At 58.8% G+C, this 16,927-nt stretch overlaps 7 protein-coding genes across 7 annotated transcripts; 5 read left to right on the forward strand and 2 right to left on the reverse strand.

The window, feature by feature from the left end:
- Window positions 1-367: 367 nt before the first annotated feature.
- On the forward strand, window positions 368-3,324 carry THITE_2113292 (uncharacterized protein). Its single transcript, XM_003652103.1, has one exon. The coding sequence runs from the start codon at window positions 453-455 to the stop codon at window positions 3,126-3,128; it is 2,676 nt and encodes an 891-aa protein (XP_003652151.1). The 5' UTR covers window positions 368-452; the 3' UTR covers window positions 3,129-3,324.
- Window positions 3,325-3,707: 383 nt separating this feature from the next.
- Window positions 3,708-4,786, reverse strand: THITE_2113296 (uncharacterized protein). Its single transcript, XM_003652104.1, has 4 exons — window positions 4,600-4,786; window positions 4,343-4,489; window positions 3,893-4,198; window positions 3,708-3,799 (listed from the first exon to the last, which is right to left on the reverse strand). Exons 3-4 carry the CDS (start codon window positions 4,139-4,141, stop codon window positions 3,740-3,742), a joined length of 309 nt encoding a protein of 102 aa, XP_003652152.1. The 5' UTR covers window positions 4,142-4,198; window positions 4,343-4,489; window positions 4,600-4,786; the 3' UTR covers window positions 3,708-3,739.
- A 765-nt stretch (window positions 4,787-5,551) lies between these two features.
- THITE_2048305 (uncharacterized protein) lies at window positions 5,552-5,923 on the forward strand (the record flags this gene model as incomplete). Its single annotated transcript, XM_003652105.1, has 3 exons — window positions 5,552-5,596; window positions 5,661-5,673; window positions 5,748-5,923. Coding segments are annotated over 3 exons (234 nt in total), but the record flags the coding sequence as incomplete, so codon positions are not given.
- A 455-nt stretch (window positions 5,924-6,378) lies between these two features.
- Window positions 6,379-10,374, forward strand: THITE_2077224 (uncharacterized protein). Its single transcript, XM_003652106.1, has 7 exons — window positions 6,379-6,617; window positions 6,685-6,739; window positions 6,804-8,852; window positions 8,911-9,196; window positions 9,264-9,373; window positions 9,444-9,738; window positions 9,800-10,374. Exons 1-7 carry the CDS (start codon window positions 6,603-6,605, stop codon window positions 9,828-9,830), a joined length of 2,841 nt encoding a protein of 946 aa, XP_003652154.1. The 5' UTR covers window positions 6,379-6,602; the 3' UTR covers window positions 9,831-10,374.
- Window positions 10,375-10,858: 484 nt separating this feature from the next.
- Window positions 10,859-12,170, forward strand: THITE_2113301 (uncharacterized protein). The gene has a single exon (XM_003652107.1). It carries the CDS (start codon window positions 10,929-10,931, stop codon window positions 11,958-11,960), a length of 1,032 nt encoding a protein of 343 aa, XP_003652155.1. The 5' UTR covers window positions 10,859-10,928; the 3' UTR covers window positions 11,961-12,170.
- Window positions 12,171-14,745, reverse strand: THITE_2113303 (uncharacterized protein). Its single transcript, XM_003652108.1, has 3 exons — window positions 14,303-14,745; window positions 12,573-14,236; window positions 12,171-12,518 (listed from the first exon to the last, which is right to left on the reverse strand). Exons 1-3 carry the CDS (start codon window positions 14,379-14,381, stop codon window positions 12,381-12,383), a joined length of 1,881 nt encoding a protein of 626 aa, XP_003652156.1. The 5' UTR covers window positions 14,382-14,745; the 3' UTR covers window positions 12,171-12,380.
- Window positions 14,746-14,760: 15 nt separating this feature from the next.
- Window positions 14,761-16,889, forward strand: THITE_2113306 (uncharacterized protein). The gene is made up of 5 exons (XM_003652109.1): window positions 14,761-14,964; window positions 15,062-15,283; window positions 15,361-15,418; window positions 15,474-16,376; window positions 16,430-16,889. The coding sequence occupies exons 2-5, from the start codon at window positions 15,278-15,280 to the stop codon at window positions 16,588-16,590; spliced, it is 1,128 nt and encodes a 375-aa protein (XP_003652157.1). The 5' UTR covers window positions 14,761-14,964; window positions 15,062-15,277; the 3' UTR covers window positions 16,591-16,889.
- The last annotated feature ends 38 nt before the right edge of the window (window positions 16,890-16,927 follow it).

Consider the following 16,927-nt stretch of genomic DNA (forward strand, 5'->3'; position numbering starts at 1 on the left):
AATAGTTACTGTACGGAATTGATTCTCGAGTTACGGTGGTTTTGTAACGCAAGGCTGCCACTCCGCTGTGGCGGCTGACGGTCGCTGTGGGAACCCGTGTTTGTCTTGGTCGCGGCCCAATCGCAGCCGACATTCAATAACAGCGGCTCGCCCTGCTCCTCGGTTCAACAATCCGCAGTTGACTCACACGTGTCTCCATTTCCTTTTCCGCCCCGTTGCTGTCACGTTCTTCCCCTGCCTGCTCTGCCTAGCAACGTCATTGCCTCAATGCCGAAACCGTAGCAGGGTAAACACTGCAGGTCGTGGAGGCACTTAAACCATCCGCCTTCTGATCCAACCCACCTGGGAATCCCTCGCACCGTCAAACTCCAAACCCAATCAACTCCGCTCACCCGCGAGATTCAGGATATCACGCTAAGGACACTGCAGAGTTATTGCCCAGGGAAGCAGCCATGTTCGCCCGCGGCAGGTCCAAGGAGCCTAGCTCCGCCAGGAAGGTGACGCCGCCGTCCCCTTCCTACATGACAAACGAGCAATTCGGTACGCAAGCTCCACCTTCCCCTGGGGCAAAAAATGACATGGAATTGGTGCTGACCTGCTGGCCAGCCGCGTACCTGGCCGACCTGCGCAACAGCCGCACTAACAGGCCTGCGGGAGCCCGCCCGCCGCCGGCTTCCAGACATGATGCTCTGGGCTTGAATGCCGCCACCCGGCCGTCCATCGGATCTCCCACGCCATCGCGAACGTCCTTGCCCCAGCAGCGCTACCACCAACCGACACAATCCGACGGTGTTCCCCTTTCCGCCAGCCGCCCGTCCGTTGCCCCCAGTGTCTCTTCGCGACACTCGGCCAAGACTCCTGGAAAAGACTACTACCCCGACCAGCCGGTACCACCGCTCAAGCCGTCAGAGGTTGTCCCCAGTGCGACCTACATTGAGCGTGGCCAGAGATGGATGGAAAAGGAGGAAGCTTTTTCACTACGCCGGGCCATGGAGGATATGGACCTGAGGGACCAATCCAAGCGAAAGAAAAACCGGGAAGCAGATGCTGAGCAGGCTAGGGAAGACAAGCGGATCTACGAAGCGGCCTTAAACGAAGCGGCCGAGCTTGTCTGGCAACATCAAAATCCGGGTAAGGTGCCGCAGCCGGGGGGCCCCTACCGCTACAGGCCGCATCTGCGCAAGAATAGCTACGCACATGCCCGTGCAGCCAGCATCGGGAGGTATGGGAGCGATGTCGCGCCGACTGGTCTTGCTCGCGATTCACAAGCGCGTTCCGTATCCGGGAGCTCTTCCGAAGGCGACGATCTCGGGTCCGCTGCCGGCCGTCCGTCGTTTGCTTCTTCTCGCCAACCAGCAGTCGCGGAACCTCCTTTGGGGGCGGCGGCTTCGCATCGCATCACCAAGTCCTATGGCGACCTCTCGGCCGCGCCCCGTTCGGTCTCAGGGCGCCGTTCCAGAAGCAAGCAGGGCAGGCACGTCAGCGGCGACGCCCCCCAGCCGTTCTCAGGGGATCAAATCTGGGAAGAACTAGACACGGAGACGTCTGGTCAACCTCCAAGCTCCGCGCCGGATGATGCCGTCCATCCCCTGCAACCAAAGCCAAAGGACCCTTTGAACCGCATCCAGTCCGCGTCCGAGGCGACCACGGGGGTGAAAATGAGCCCTTCACCCCCGTCACCTGATAAGTTGGTCTCCAAGTACGAGATACATCTGAATCCTCCAACGCAGTCTCGAAACCCCCAATACACCATCAATGATCGCTCTGCTGCTTTACCCGCGCAGCACCGAGACGTACCTCGCAAGCACGGCATGGAGATCCGCAGCGACGAGATCAGGCAGGCAACGAGCATGAAGTTGAAAGACCGCAGCCCCAAGCTCCCCACGCCGTCAGCCGTCAGCGATAATCCAGGCCGACCTATCGTAAGCTTTGATAAAGATTGGAAGCCCCCAGAGGAGGCTACTGACGCCAAGTCAGAAGAGTCGAGATGCGGGCGAGGGGGCCTCCAGCGCCCAGCGTGCCTCCTCCCTGGCACGCTCCGCAACCGCCAGTCGCTGCAGCAGCAGCAACAGCAACAAGCGCAAGCGGTCCCTGCTATCTCTGTTACGGGTGATTGTGAGGCCTCGTCATCGCCGTCGACGTCGAACCTGCGCCGGCCACCACCCGCCGCGCCCGGGACTTCAGTAGATACACCTTCTGTGCCTGTGATTGCGGTCTCTGACTGTTCCTCCCCATCTCCACCCGCCATCGTCATCGAGCCTGACGGAGCAGATGATGGCCCCCGCGTTCCCGCCCTCGTCACCACCAGCGACAGCAGCGGCGGGACGCGCAGTGGCTCCAGTCGTCCGCTCCCCACTCCTCAAGCCGGCGCCCCGCGAATTCGGCAGGCGGGCGGCCCTCGCGGTCACTGGTCACAAGCTCCGAGGCCCGTCGGTAGCCGGGCTACAGCTCGCTGCCACGAATGCGGTGACTTCATTGAAGGTCGCTTCGTGTCGCTGGCTGGCTACTCGGAGCGATTCCACCCGCAGTGCTTCACATGCTACGCCTGCGGCACGTCCCTCGAAGCGCTCGAGATCTCGCCAGAGCCCGACAGCCATCGGGCTGCGCGCCTCGATCGCATTTCCCGCCGGGCGGCAGGCGAAGTGCTCCCCGAGGAGCCCGGCCAGACGATGGCCGAGGATGGCGACGAGCGGCTGCGATTCTTCTGCCACCTTGACTGGCACGAGCTGTTCGCACCCCGCTGCAAGCACTGCAAGACGCCCATCATGGGCGAACACGTCGTGGCGCTGGGCGCTCACTGGCATTTCGGGCACTTCTTCTGCGCCGAGTGCGGCGAACCGTTTGAGAAGGGCATGACGCATATCGAAAAGGACGGCTATGCGTGGTGCGTGTCCTGCCAGACGAAACGCACGGAGCGTCGCGCGCCCAAGTGCCGCAAATGCAGGACCGCTGTTATCGGCCAGTACATTCGTGCCCTGGGCGGCGAGTGGCACGATGAATGCTTCCGGTGTGCCACCTGCAATGGTGGGTTCGACGACGGGCAGATCTTTCCCATGGAAGGTCGCGGTGCGCCTGGCGAGACTGTGGTGCTTTGCACGAAGTGCATGGAAAAGGAGCTGAAGGCTTGAAATCTCGTTCGTCATTATCTGGATGAGATGCTCAGCATGGGGGTGCTGGATGTCGCAGTGCAAATCATGTCTTGTCGTTGGACCACGGAGACAGATCTGGAGCAACGGCTGGGGGTTTGTTGGGAGCTCTGTAGTTTGGGTGTTTGCAGGTTTCACAACATGAGAAGTTTTCTGCGGCGCCTGTCTCTGCCCGTCTTAGAATCTCGCTTCGCGAAGTGAAGAATCATGTTCACAACTGCCCTTGTTTGGCCTGGTCTTCGGCTAGATGCGCTCATGAGGGCAAGATCACTGGAAAACCACTGCCACTGTACTACTCGACGGGACATGAAAGACGGGATATTTCATGGCGAATGACGGTTCCCAAGCGCCAGATACCCGGCACTGAACAGATGGACCAAACCCTTTCCAGGCAAAAGACAGCGTCAAAAATCCACGCATCATGCACCAACCCCCCCCCCCCCCCCCTTCCTCTCCAACATCCCATTCCCCCCGCCCAAGGAGTTCAAGCCGCAAACGCCGATAGTCACATTCACTGTCCCGAAAACTGAAAGTGTTGCCCGGTACTGAGTGCCAGACCGCGTCCCCTCCCGTCACCGAGCCCCCATCAGCGCTTAGAAACCACCGACCTGTTCTTGGTGAACTTCAAGGGTATCTCCGTCTTGCATTTCCAGCTATCGAGACACAGAAAAAACAGAAAGAAATTAGCATTTGAACCTTCCTGGGGGGAGAGACAAGCATCGCCACGCAATCGGCGCCAAACTTACCGTGTCCGGGGTATCGGTGGGTTGCACGCGCTGTCCCTCAAACAGGAACCTGACGGACGCGAGCGTCTTGCCTTGCCGCTCGCAGAAGGCCGTCATAAGCTTCTCCAGCTTCGTGCTGCGCTTGATTTTGAAAAAGACCTCGTTGTTGTTGTCGGTCACCTTCACGTTCAGATGCTCGCTCGCGGCCGCGGCCGGGGCCACCTCCGGGCCGGGTTGCGCCGGGCTGCCGTTCTCGGCGTTGTCCGCCATGTTTTCTAGGGTGTTCTCGTTCGGTCTCTTTGGTGACTAGTGGTGGGCGACGGTGGGCTGGGAATAGCGCAGAGGTTGTGTTAGCTGAGAGGATGAAGGCGAGGTAGAAATATTGTGCGAGTGGGTGGTCGTGCGGCGCGGCCGGGAACTTTCAAGAGAAGTTGGCTGGGTGGAAGGGGAGAAGAAGGCGGGGGACCTTACGCGAGTAAGCAAGCGCTTTTGAGCGCAAAATCGCCGGCGGCCGAATTGGCTTTGTTTGTGAGAAATCGTCAAAAGACGACAGCGAGCACCGAAATCACTCTTCGCTCCGAAGTGTTTGTTTGAATCACTGAAGGAATTTGCCTGAAGCTGACGGTTGTCAGGAAGATGGGGGATGCCTGCCGTGGCGGGGAAATGGTGGCGCGCTGTGGTAGGTGGGGTGAAAGAACTGTGTATCGGTAATCCAAAAGGTACCTTACCTGACACAGTTTGTTGGCTACCAGGTCCCAGCGTGAGCTCCAGCCTGAAGAAATGCGGAATAGGTAGTACCTTCCGCCGTGCCAGCCATGTAATGTGTATGGATAAGCTGTATCAAATGCTGAATTGAAGTGGAAATATGCTAAGTGCCTGGTGCTACTAGGACCCTCAATAATACCTTACTGAGAGGTAATTCAAGCCTCATGTAGTGTCCTGATCGGAGGACATACCTTGATCCGAGCCACAGCTTCAACGTTGCCCGAGTCTTTTACCGGGCAGCTCAACTCCCTTCCCCTCGTATTGCGACGGTGAGAGACCGGGATGTACCGAGCGAAACCAGTAGCTTTACCAGGTCTCTTGGACTACTAAGCACAAACACTGCTAGGATGGCTCAACTATAGCACTGGACAGTTGCGCATTTCCAATGGAGCTTAAGGAGCTTTGCGCAAGAACCTTGACGCCTGCCTTGTGACTCACTGCCTTTCCAGAGACGCATGATCCAGGGCAGCTTGATGTTAGGTACCCACTGCATCGAATGTTTCTACAGTTCCGTAATGTTGTCTGGACCCTTCATTGACAAGACGGCCCGGAGTTCCAATTTGGGTGCGGAGTACTCCGAGCGCACACTTCAAAGGTTCAGGTTGCTTGACAGGTCTTCACTGACATCATAGCTTGGCCGTTTCCAACAAAGTTCTCAGGGGTATGTAAGTTAGGTGTACACTACACTACTGTTCCGGATCCCGTAGATTGGAAATCGCAGAATTTGTTTCCAACCTGACTGCTAGGAGCAACCACCAACAACAGCACAAAGCTGACGGCACGCAGTACGGAAGGCGGATTGTCTCCAACACTTTGATGGGCCACTCCCCACAATGGTCCGTGTCGAAATGACCATGCTCGCCGCCGGTCGACAGCTGTGGACTGCAAGACTGACATTGTACTCTCAAGCAGGGGCTTGAACAAGATCTGCGGAGCGATCCTCCCTGCCATCCCCGAGCGGTTCGTCTCAGCCTCACGGGATGGCGATGAGAACATGCTGACAAAACTCTGCCGCATCTCTCAGTGCGCAATCCAAAGTGAGTCCTCCGGACTGCGCCATGGCCGGCCAGAGTTCACCATTGAGCGTGCTGATTCCTGTTGTTGCTGGCAGACTGTTTGACGAAAAACGGCTACGACGAGGCTAAATGTGCCCAGTTCGTCGACGCGCTCTATGAGTGTTGCCAGGCCTTCTATGAGAGAAACGGCGACAACGCAGCGACCGTCAGCTGCCCCAAGCCAAATCTGCTGCGGCTGAAGATGGAGCAGAGGAAACGGGGCGTCCGGTGACACGCATGACAGAATGTATCACTCGTCCAAATATGTCCACCTGAAAGAACCTCCACAGAGGTATCAGGCAACTGGAAAGGAGGTGCAGGATTCCTCTAGGCTATCATTGAGCGCGCGTGAGGCCACGTGGGCCTGAACAAGCAATGAAGGGCTTGTTCCGAGACTCTAATATGAATGCCATGGACATTGTTGAGAAGAAAGGGGAAAACTCCCAAAAAATTTGGCGCTTGCGACGCCTTTTCTGGAAGTGGACAGGAGTGGGCCGCTGGAAGCTCAAGGCCCGCTTGCCTCACAGTGCCTTTTTCGTATGTATACTGTCGAGGGGCGCGCAAGGCTGCCAATGCATTTTTCGAGCCGCATTCACCGCAGTCCTGTGTAACCGTACACAGCATACGCGACACCGCGTTTGGCTCATTTCACCACCAGGACGGAACACAGATCAGCGACTGCGGAGCCAAGTTGCTGGGGTGAAACGTACCACCTCAAACCCGCTCAAAAGGCACTGCGCTAGGCTAGTTTCTTCGCATAGCAGCCAATTCGCAAACCAAGCCCGCAGAATGCTTTAGAGAGCGAGCAACGCCTGAGCTCCACTACTGTGCAGGCAGGCCTCTTCTCAGACCTGCGCAGCATCTCCCAAGCCCAACAACACCGGCTGCCGCAATCGCAACCCGTTGTCGACATGGTGCCGGCATTTGTCAGTACATCGCGCTCCTTTCCCGATGTTGAACTGCCGGCCACTGCTGACACACTGCTTGCTTTAGCGCTCCCCAGCCTCAGACGGGACTTCTCGGGCAAGCTCTCAGAGCCCAGCTCAAGGTTCGCCAATCCCTGCGGCCGCCATGCATTTGACTCCTGAGCAAGCCATTGACGCACTTTGCAGGGCCCCTGCGTGATGAGATGTCGGATCTTGAGGCTACGTACCAGGAGAGCACCATCCGGGCGGGCGAGGAAGTCGACTATTTCGCCGCCCAGCTCGACCGTTACAGCACCGATCTCACCGGATCCCCGGCCGAGAATCGCGCGCACGTTTTCAAGCTCGTCGACTCCTATTACACTTACTCGCGCAAGAGAGCCGACAGACTGCGTGAGAACCGACCTAGAGATCGATCCGGGCGAGGAGCGAGTTGGCAGACGGCTGGTTCAGCTGACATGGACATCGACGAAGCCGACGACAGCAACTCTGGCGCCACGCCCGAAGACGTCCGCCGTGCGGAAGAGGAGGCTCAGACGTGGGATCTCTTGCGCCGGATCCTTCCCTTGCGGTACCGCGACACGACCGCGGCACAGCCAGCACCCGCGGGCGACAACTCGGCCAGGACGCGCAGGCAGTGGTGGAACGAGTTCTTGATCTCCGATTCGACCGCGCGCGAGAGGAAGATTGTTCTCGAATGGCTCCAGAGTAGTGCCAGTTACCGACCGCCCATCGACGAAGTCGTTAGCGAACTCCAGCAGAATGCCGAGAGAGGCGACATTGTCGCACACGGCTGGCTTCATACCCGCCACAAAATCAAGCTACAAAAGTCCGTCAACGGCTACCAAGGCGTCCTGGATCCGAACGACGCCGCAGCCGCCAAGTCGCACCTCGGCTCCAGCACCCTGGTTACGCAGCTGGATCCGGACGCGGTCACCCGTCAGGCCCGCAAGCTGGAACCTCAAGACGAATTTTTCGAGCGCGCCATCTGGCTGGGATGCTTTGAGATGCTTCGTCGCGGCTGCCCCATGTCCAAGATTAGGGACTGGTGCTCCGAGAGAACAGAGCTTTGGAGGGCAGCATCGATTGCCCCTCTACCGCTTTCCAACCCCGAGGACGACGAGCAGCTCGAGTTCGAGCCGAGCTCGCTAGTGCTGTGGCGGAGAATGTGCTTTGCCGCTGCTCGAGACGGCGGGACGGGAGACTACGACAAGGCGGTTTATGGACTTCTGGCGGGAGACATCGCCAGCGTGGAGAGGGTGTGCCGATCCTGGGACGACTTCCTCTTCGCTCAATACAACGCCCTTCTCAGGACGCAGTTCGATCTGTACCTAACCAAGCACGGCGGGGCTGATGCGGCCAGAGCCGCCGAGCGGTTCCCTTCTTTCAATGCCGTCCTGCATCACAGCGATCCGATGACGGTCAGCAAGCGTCTCATTGCCTCGTTGGAGGCGGATCCTAGGACCAGCAAGGAGGCGACACGCACTGCAAAGGCGCTACAAGGTGCCATTGTCGCAAATGAGGTCGATCGACACCTCTTCCACCAAGGGGTGGTGCTATCCAGACACGCAAATCAGAAGCAGAAATCGAAATTGATCCCCGAGGTCTCCCTCCCCCACGTGGAGAAACTCAATCAAGACAAGTACTTTGACCTGTCGGACCACGATGGCCTCCGGGTGTTGGCCCACGTTCTGATCATCATCTCGACGCTGGACCACCTTAGCGGCTTTACAGAGGACCGGGGCGGCCTCCAGGTGCGGCACCAGGCCCAAGAGAACATCATCGCCGCCTACATCAGCTACCTCCGGCTTGCCAACCTGGAGGAAATGATTCCGCTGTACTGTTCCAAGCTGCAGGGCGCCCGCATGTATGAGACGCTGAGCAGGAATCTCATCCACATCGTCGACAATGACGCCCGGGTACACCAACTTACCATAATGAGGAAGCTGGGGCTCGATTTGGCCGAGTTTGTGACGAGCCAGCCGCCGATCTATCTGGGCGATGTCCAGGACAGTTCTCTGCGCTGCGAAGCCAAAGGCCAGTTCAAGATCCTCGAGAACGGGCCGGCTACACTTAAGTACGGCCGGGTTGTGAAGCCCGATTTCTTCGGGGAGGACGCCGAATTTGTCGACCAAGAAGACGAACTGATCATCCGTGCCATGGAATGGCTCATGTGCGTTCCGGGGCTATTTGTGGAGACCTGCACCTATGCCGTCCGGGTCTACAAGTATTTCCTCAGTGCGTCTCCAATCCGCCTTGAGGTTTGACCGCTGTTGAGTACTGACACATCACACAGAGCGGATGCGGCTGCGGGCTGCCCGCGCCTTCAGCCAACGGGTTTCCGGGTGGGAGATTGCGAGGACCAAGTCTCCTGTGTTGGTGAAGGAGGCGACTGAAAATCCGGGGCCCGGCTGGTTTGAGGAGTTCGTCAGCGGAGAATTTCCGGCCGACTTCCTAGCAATATGCCAGATGGACAAGGAGAAGCTCATCAACCTCGTGCGGAACGTTTGGGAACTTGAGTGTCTCGTCCGCGCACTGGATTCGATAGAGACTTTGTCCTCGGTGGCGGGGCTCAGCAGGGAGTATGACCCGCCCTCCACAAGCTCCGATTCACTTACGCTCCGCCTACTCACGCACAGTTCGCAACAGGGAAAGCAACGCGTCGCGCGAGATGTGGCGCGCCACAAGTCAGGAAGTCCGCTCGGCCAAAGCGTGCATGCAGCCCGTGCTGAGGAACTGGCTGTTGGTATCCAATGAAGGTAGGAGGAGGAGATAAAGGCTTTTACTACTGCCTAGAGTCCCGTGTGCTAACGGAGGGGGCGGTGCTAGTTGACGAGGACTTCCAAGAGCTCCGTGCGGCCTATATCCCGGAGACCGTGCTGGCTTACATCAGCTGCCTGCACTTTGCGGGCACATCGCTATCGCGCGACAACCTACTAGAGTGCATGGAGCTCGCGGCAGTGATCGCCGAGAAGGGCTCGGATGTGGCCCAGGAGTTCATGGCGTGCAACAGAATGAAAGAGCTCGTCGAGGCCTTTGCATCGTGCAGCAAGGCGCTGGCGATCTGGACCAGCGATAAGAAAGGATCGCAGACAAATTCCAAGAAGATCAGGGAGATGGGATGGTACGTGCCAATCTTGCCGGCTGATCTTGACGCATGAGGTGCCGCTAACAAAGTCGCGTAGGTCCAGGGAGTTGTGGTCTATCAAGCCATAACGGCTGGTGAGGGTTGCGCATCGAGATGGACAGGTTCACGCAAAGCGTGAGGCTGAGAAGAGATTGGGAGGGTAAAACGAGCGTTATCCTCACCGTTACGCCTGTCCGATGCCGACGGTGGAAATGACGGGGCGCATCCGAGGGCGGGCCTCGGCAGCACGACTGGGCCGGGACGGAACGCGAGCCTTGAGGAGTTTGCGGCCATGGCAGGGAAGTTCATGACGCTGCATCGCTGCCAGCATCGGCGGCCAGGGGCTGGGAGATGGAGTGGCAGATCAACGGATGGATGCATGTCTTGTCTTGGTAGAGGCGCTCTGAGCTAATATTCTGGTGTTGACAAGGCTCTGCGTCGGTGCGGATATGTGGCGCATCGGCAAGAGGGCGCGATTGGCAAATATCACGAATTCGGTGAATCTTGCGAGGAATACGGAATACCGGATAGCAAAACGCCCAGACGCAGGGCCCCGCACGCAGATCCGCAATGACACAACAAGCTAGCGAGACTCGATGCGGGGACCGCGAGCAAGACAAGGCGTCCAACCGCGGCTGAGACTCGACGCCCCGTTGCCTTCTATTTATTTATTTCCTTTTCTTAATTCGCGTTCGTCCCGGTGCCCAGGACACACGATAGACAGACAGCCTTGACGCTGCGGGCGTTGGCAGGGGAAAAAAAAACAGGAATAATGTCTGAACCCCACGATGAGGACAGCGGCGGGGATCATGGAGGAAAGAAGGGCGAGAAGGTAGCGTACGGCCAGTACCAGTTCGACCTGTACGCCCAGGCGCTCCTCAGCGGCAAGAAGCCCGTCGTCACGACGGACCCGAACAAGCTGGAGCAGGCGGCCAAGGCGGCCATGAGCCCGGAGGCGTTCAACTACGTGTTAGGCGGGGCGGGGGAACAGGCCACCGTGGAAGCCAACCGGCTTGCCTTTCGCCAGTGGAAGCTGATCCCGCGCATGTTGCGTCCAACACAGCCGCGGGATCTCAGCGTCAAGCTCTTTGGCAAGACCTACGGTAAGTGATGGGGAGAAAAGCCAATGTGTTCTTCGGCGGCTGCGGGGGAGTTGCTGAGGCCCCAGACCAGATACGCCTATCCTGATGGCCCCCGTGGGCGTGCAGACAGCCTACCACGAGGACGGCGAGAAGGGCGTCGCGACGGCGTGCGCCTCGCTGGGCGTGCCCTTCATCTACAGCACCGCCGCCAGCACGCCGCTCGAGGCAGTCGCCGAGGCCGCCGACCGGTCCCTCAGCCCGCCCGAGCCGCCCCAGGACAACAACAGCAACAACAACAACAACAGCAGCAGCAAGGACGACGAGAAGGCGGCGGAGCCGGCGCGGCAGCCGCAGGCCCCGCGCTGGTTCCAGCTCTACTGGCCGCTCGACGACACCATCACGGCGTCGCTGCTCAGCCGCGCGCGCGTCGCGGGCTGCTCGGTGCTGGTGGTGACGCTCGACACGTTCACGCTGGCGTGGCGGCCGCTCGACCTCGACGCGGGGTACCTGCCGTTCGCGCGGGGCGAGGGCAACGCGCTCGGCTTCAGCGACCCGGTCTTCCGCAAGAAGTTCGCCGACCAGTCCGACGGCGGCGCGGTCGAGGACAGCGTCGTCGCCGCGAGCCGGCTCTGGGCGAGCGAGGTCTTCTCGGGCCACGCGCACCGCTGGGAGGACCTGGCCACGCTGCGGCGGCTCTGGGGCGACGGCCCGATCGTGCTGAAGGGCGTGCTGAGCGTGCAGGACGCCGAGATGGCGGTCCGGTACGGGATGAACGGCATCATCGTCAGCAACCACGGCGGACGGCAGCTGGACGGGGCCGTGCCGAGCTTGGAGATGCTGCCCGAGATTGTGGATGCGGTGGGCGACAGGTTGACCGTCCTGTTTGACTCGGGCATCAGGACTGGAACCGATGTGATGAAGGCTCTGGCCCTCGGGGCAAAGGCCGTGCTGGTTGGGCGGCCGGTGATATATGGTTTGGGAGCTGCCGGCAGCGAGGGAGCCCGCCATGTCCTGGCCAGCCTTCTGGCAGACTTAGATCAGTCGATGGGCCTGGCCGGAGTGCAGAGTGTGGGCGACCTAAACCGGGCCATGTTGAGGAGGATCAATTATGGCGGCGATTTCAAACCGTTGCTCTGACGAAGAGTGATTGTTTGTATTGAAGGCCGGGAGGCGGAACGAGCTGGTATATATGCGCCGTGGCCGTCACTTGTCCGCTCTTATCCCCGACCACAATCGCATCAAGAGAGGTTCCCCCATTGCATTTCCAAAACATGGGCTGTTCTTCAGGGCGGCCACTGCACTGTTCCCTTGTATGGCTCGAATCTTGATTGATCAAGCCAGCTTGCCCCGTTCGGGCATTGATATCGAATCTGGGCCTCGTCCCATCCCCGGCCGCGGCCCATCATCTTGAGAGTGCCCACTTCATTCATACATGACCCATGTCCTGGCAATCTGTGCGGTCCTTGTTGGTCGCGGGGGTGGCGCTTTCTGTGGCCCCGAAGTCACGTCGGTAGCTCAGACTGCGGTGATGGTGGTTTCGGCCAAGCCAAGCCCGTACTATACGACGTCGATATTCAGGATCTTGATGTCCTCTACCGGCTTCTCCTTGTACGTCTTGACATTCTCAATCCTGTGGATGACGTCCAGGCCCTGGACGGCGCGCCCGAAAATGGTGTGCTTGTTGTCGAGCCACGGCTAGGGTTCTGTTAGCAAAGCGCCTCGACGGTGCAGTGAGCGGTCTTAACCCACCGTCTTTTCAGTCGTGATAAAGAACTGGCTGCCGTTTGTATTCGGACCAGCATTGGCCATGCTGAGGGTGTATGGCTTATCATGCTTCAAGCTGCTGAACTCGTCCTCAAACTCCTTCCCCCATATGCTCTCGCCGCCCGTGCCGTCGCCCAAGGGGTCGCCACCCTGAATCATGAACTTACGGATCACGCGGTGGAAGATGGTATTGTTGTAGTACCCGCGCCTGGAATGGGTCACAAAGTTCTCTACGGCCTTTGGGGCCGCGTCGGGGAACAATCGGACGTGGATGTCGCCGTAAGTGGTGTGGATGATGGCCGCTGTGCCCGTCTCGGCCTTCTTCTTCTCTTCAACCTTCTTCGGGCCCAGCACGGTTGGTTTCTCGTTCTGGACGTCTCTCGACGACTTGGAGACCTCCTCGTCGTTGGTGAACATGTAAAAGCGGACCTTCCTCACACCTGTAGCGACGAGAATTGGGTCCCTCGTCTCGGATTCCTGCAGCAAGGGGTTGCTCGACGCCGCCATGGCAACCGTTGTCACGCCCTTTTTCCGAGGCTGTCCTTGGTACATCGCCAACGCCAGCGGGCGGAATCCTTCCTCTCGCCCGAAGACCTTGACTACCTGATTGGTGTACGTGTTAAGCACCTTCACCCCAAGGTAGGACCCGTAGAGGATGAAGTGCCCCGACTCGTCGAAAATAACGTTAAACTTGTCGCGGAGCGCTGGGGACTCAATCTCACGCTCCTGAGCGAGCCGACGGCCAAACTCAACGGCATCCAGCTTTTGCAGCGCGGTCCCGGCCTGCTGCATTTCCTCCATGACCTGCAGCGACTCGTCATACGTCCGCAGGAGCTGCGCGGAGGCAAAGTCAAAAATGCGAATCTTGCGGTCTGGGAAGGACACGGTGGCGAATCTGCTCCCATCGGGCGAAAGAGTGAGCGACGAAGGCACAGACTTTGCCTTTTTGAACTCGAATAGACTCGTCGAGCTCTTGTACCGGAAGACATTGTCAGGCTTCTGGTACGAGCCGCCCGGCTGCCAGTATTCCACCATGCCGCCCTCGTCCATCGATATTACGCAATCGTAGTGGTCGTTGAACGCCATCAGGGACACGGGACTCCGGTGCAGGTTGGTAATCGTGTGGACGGGTTCCTGGTCCTCGCCCCTACCGTCATAAATGCGAATGCTGGGCTTGCCGTCCCCGTTCGAGACGGCTAAGAGAGGCAGAGACGATCCTCTCTTGTGAACCCAACACACGCAGCGCGGAGCGTAGTCGAGTTGGAGGACAGCGAGGAGGTCGAAGGTGACGACGTCGAACAGCTTGACCGTCTTGTCCACGCCGGCCGTCGCAAAGCTGCGCCCGTCCTGGCTGCACGAGACGGACAAGATCTCGCCCTGATGCGCCTTGAACTCCTTGACGAACTCGATGCCCTCGGCAACCTTCTTCCAGAACTTGACGACGCCGTCCACCGACGTCGTGATGAGGAACTCGGTCAGCGGGGTCATGGTGAGGAAAGCCAGCTGCTCCTTGTGCATCAGGGACTTGGAATAGCGCGTCGACTTGGGGAGGGCCGAGATGTAGAGCTTCTCGTATGGAAGAACGCGCCGCTTTTTCTTGGGCGCCGCCGAGGGCAGCTGCGGGCCCATGTCGTCGTCCGAGGAGCTGTCTGTGTCTTGAAGCGTCAGCAAGGAGAACGACTTGTCCGCGCGGTGCGAGGGTTGCTGCGACGCACCGGAACCATCATCGCCCGTGAAGTCTGCATGGCTCCGCTTGTTGGACTTGGCGTCGTCGTCGTTGCTCGTCTCGGCCATTGTCGCGTCGTTCGCGTCGAGTCAAATCCGCTCTGCTGGTCCCTGCTGTGCAAACCGTGGGAACAGCTGCCGACAAACAGGCGAATGAATTATTTGTGGGTCGTCTGGGAGCTGCCGGGCACACTGTAATGGATGTAATTGGAAGTTGTTGTTTCGGTCGCCGTCTGATTTCACGTGCTATGTTGTCGTGGACAGAGTAAAAGTCCAATAACGGGGGTTCTGAAGACCGGGGTCCCTCGCAGCTCTCTTGGCTTGGCGGCATCGAGAACCTCACTTCCCACTCCCGCATCCATCCATCTACCCGGTGACATTACACAGTACACAGTGGTGTACTCCGTAAACTTCCAAGCATGTACGGATTACACTTACTTAGCACCACCTCAGGTGTCTGCCGTGCGCAGAGGTGCTCTGTACCTGTTGTGAGTACTCCGTATAGGGGCCGTTTTAGTCACAGCTGTCCGAACTCGGACCAGTGGATTCCCGACTCTGAACTGGTGCTGGGTCGGAGCCCAATGGGGGAGACATGATTTACCACATTTGTCGGCTCTTGTTGATTCATTGGCTGGCCAGAGGCAAAAGTGATGTGAGGTACCGCAAGGTAAAAATCAGGTTGCCTTTGAAGCTTGAAGCAACCTGGCAGCTTACATGTCCTGCTTTCCGAGACGCTTCCAGCGGGCTAGGTACCCCACATTGAGTCATCCCACTCATGCCACTCATGGACATGGATTGCCCCTCAAAATTCACCAACACAGGACTGCCCCAGCCCTGACCGCCATTGACGAAAAAGTTACCTTTGCAAAGCAATCCCGCAACGACGTTGTGTGCCTGGCGCTGGTGGCCTCGGTTTGCACCAATTGGCCGGGTACTTGCTCTTGACATCGCCGGGAACCGCCACCATGTCTGTAAGTTCAGTTCACGGTGCCCTGCTGGACGGCCAGGACACGTCTTTACGACACAGCTGGCTCACAGCGGGGAACAGTCCTTCTACATCGAGAACAAGAATGTCGGCAACAAGGCCGAGAGCGAGGATTGGAGGAGTAAGCGGCCGAACCAACCCACAACCGTTTGAGCGGGCGCTGACCTCGGGTCCAGTTCGCGGTTACAACCCTCTGACGCCGCCAGACCTGCTTCAGCACGAAATCCCCCAGACACCCCAGTCCAAGCGGACAGTCCTCCAGGGCCGCGAAGAAGCTGTCGCCGTCGTCAACGGAACCGACGAGAAGCAGAGGCTACTTGTGGTTGTCGGACCTTGTTCCATCCACGACCCAAAGGCTGCGCTCGAGTACTGCGACCTGTTGTTGAAGGAGAAGGAGAAGCACAAGGATGAGCTGCTGATCGTGATGCGCTCGTACCTCGAGAAGCCGCGCACAACCGTCGGATGGAAGGGGCTGATCAACGACCCGGACATCGACAACAGCTTCAAGATCAACAAAGGTTTGCGGTTGAGCAGGCAGCTGTTCGTCGACCTGACCTCCAAGGGGATGCCCATTGCCAGCGAGATGCTCGACACCATCAGCCCGCAGTTCCTGGCTGATCTTCTCAGCCTCGGTGCCGTCGGCGCCAGGACAACCGAGAGCCAGCTCCACCGCGAGCTGGCCAGCGGCTTGAGCTTCCCCGTGGGCTTCAAGAACGGCACCGACGGCAGTCTCTCGGTGGCCGTCGACGCCATCGGCGCGGTCAAGCATCCCCATCACTTCCTGTCGGTGACGAAGCCCGGGGTCGTCGCCATTGTGGGCACCGTTGGCAACGAGGACTGCTTCGTCATCCTGCGCGGCGGAACCAGGGGCACCAACTACGATGCGCAGAGCATCGCGGAGGCTAAGGCCGCGCTGCAGAAAGCGGGGCTGCGGCAGCGTCTCATGGTGGACTGCAGCCACGGAAACTCCCTCAAGAACCACAAGAACCAGCCCAAGGTCGCTGCCGCGCTGGCTGAGCAGATCGAGAAGGGCGAGGAAGCCATCATGGGCGTCATGATCGAAAGCAACATCAACGAGGGTGAGTTCCTTTCCCGCGGCTTCTGCCTGGGCGCCCTTCTGACCGGAATGCAGGCAATCAGAAGGTCCCCCCGGAGGGCAAAGAGGCTCTCAAGTACGGTGTCAGCATCACCGACGCTTGCATCGGATGGGAGGACACCGTCAAAGTTCTGGACTTGCTTGCCAATGCTGTGAAGAAGCGGAGAGAAGTGCGGAACCACAATGGCAGCACTTAAGCCGCCGACGATCCACGAGGTTATCTCCACATTGTATATACCCATTCATTCAGAAACCGGCGTTTGCGGGTAAAGGTTTGGGGTTTAGATCAAAAGTGATGTTTTGGCCGTCGAAAAGCACCTGCCCTCGTAAGAACCTGCACCACAACGGTAGTGCTGAGCCTCCAGTGTCGTGACCATCGGGTTTTCCCGTAATCGAAGGGCGAAAGCAAATAGCAAAGGGTTACGGGCCATTGTTGTGTTCGAAGACACCAGGTAATGTTGGGTTGGCGCCAGACCGAACACGCGATGGTAGCTTCCTCGACGCAGCCTGCCAGAATTGGAGCTCGCGTCTCAA

Source organism: Thermothielavioides terrestris, chromosome 2 (assembly GCF_000226115.1).
Source record: "Thermothielavioides terrestris NRRL 8126 chromosome 2, complete sequence".
NCBI lineage: Eukaryota > Fungi > Ascomycota > Sordariomycetes > Sordariales > Chaetomiaceae > Thermothielavioides > Thermothielavioides terrestris.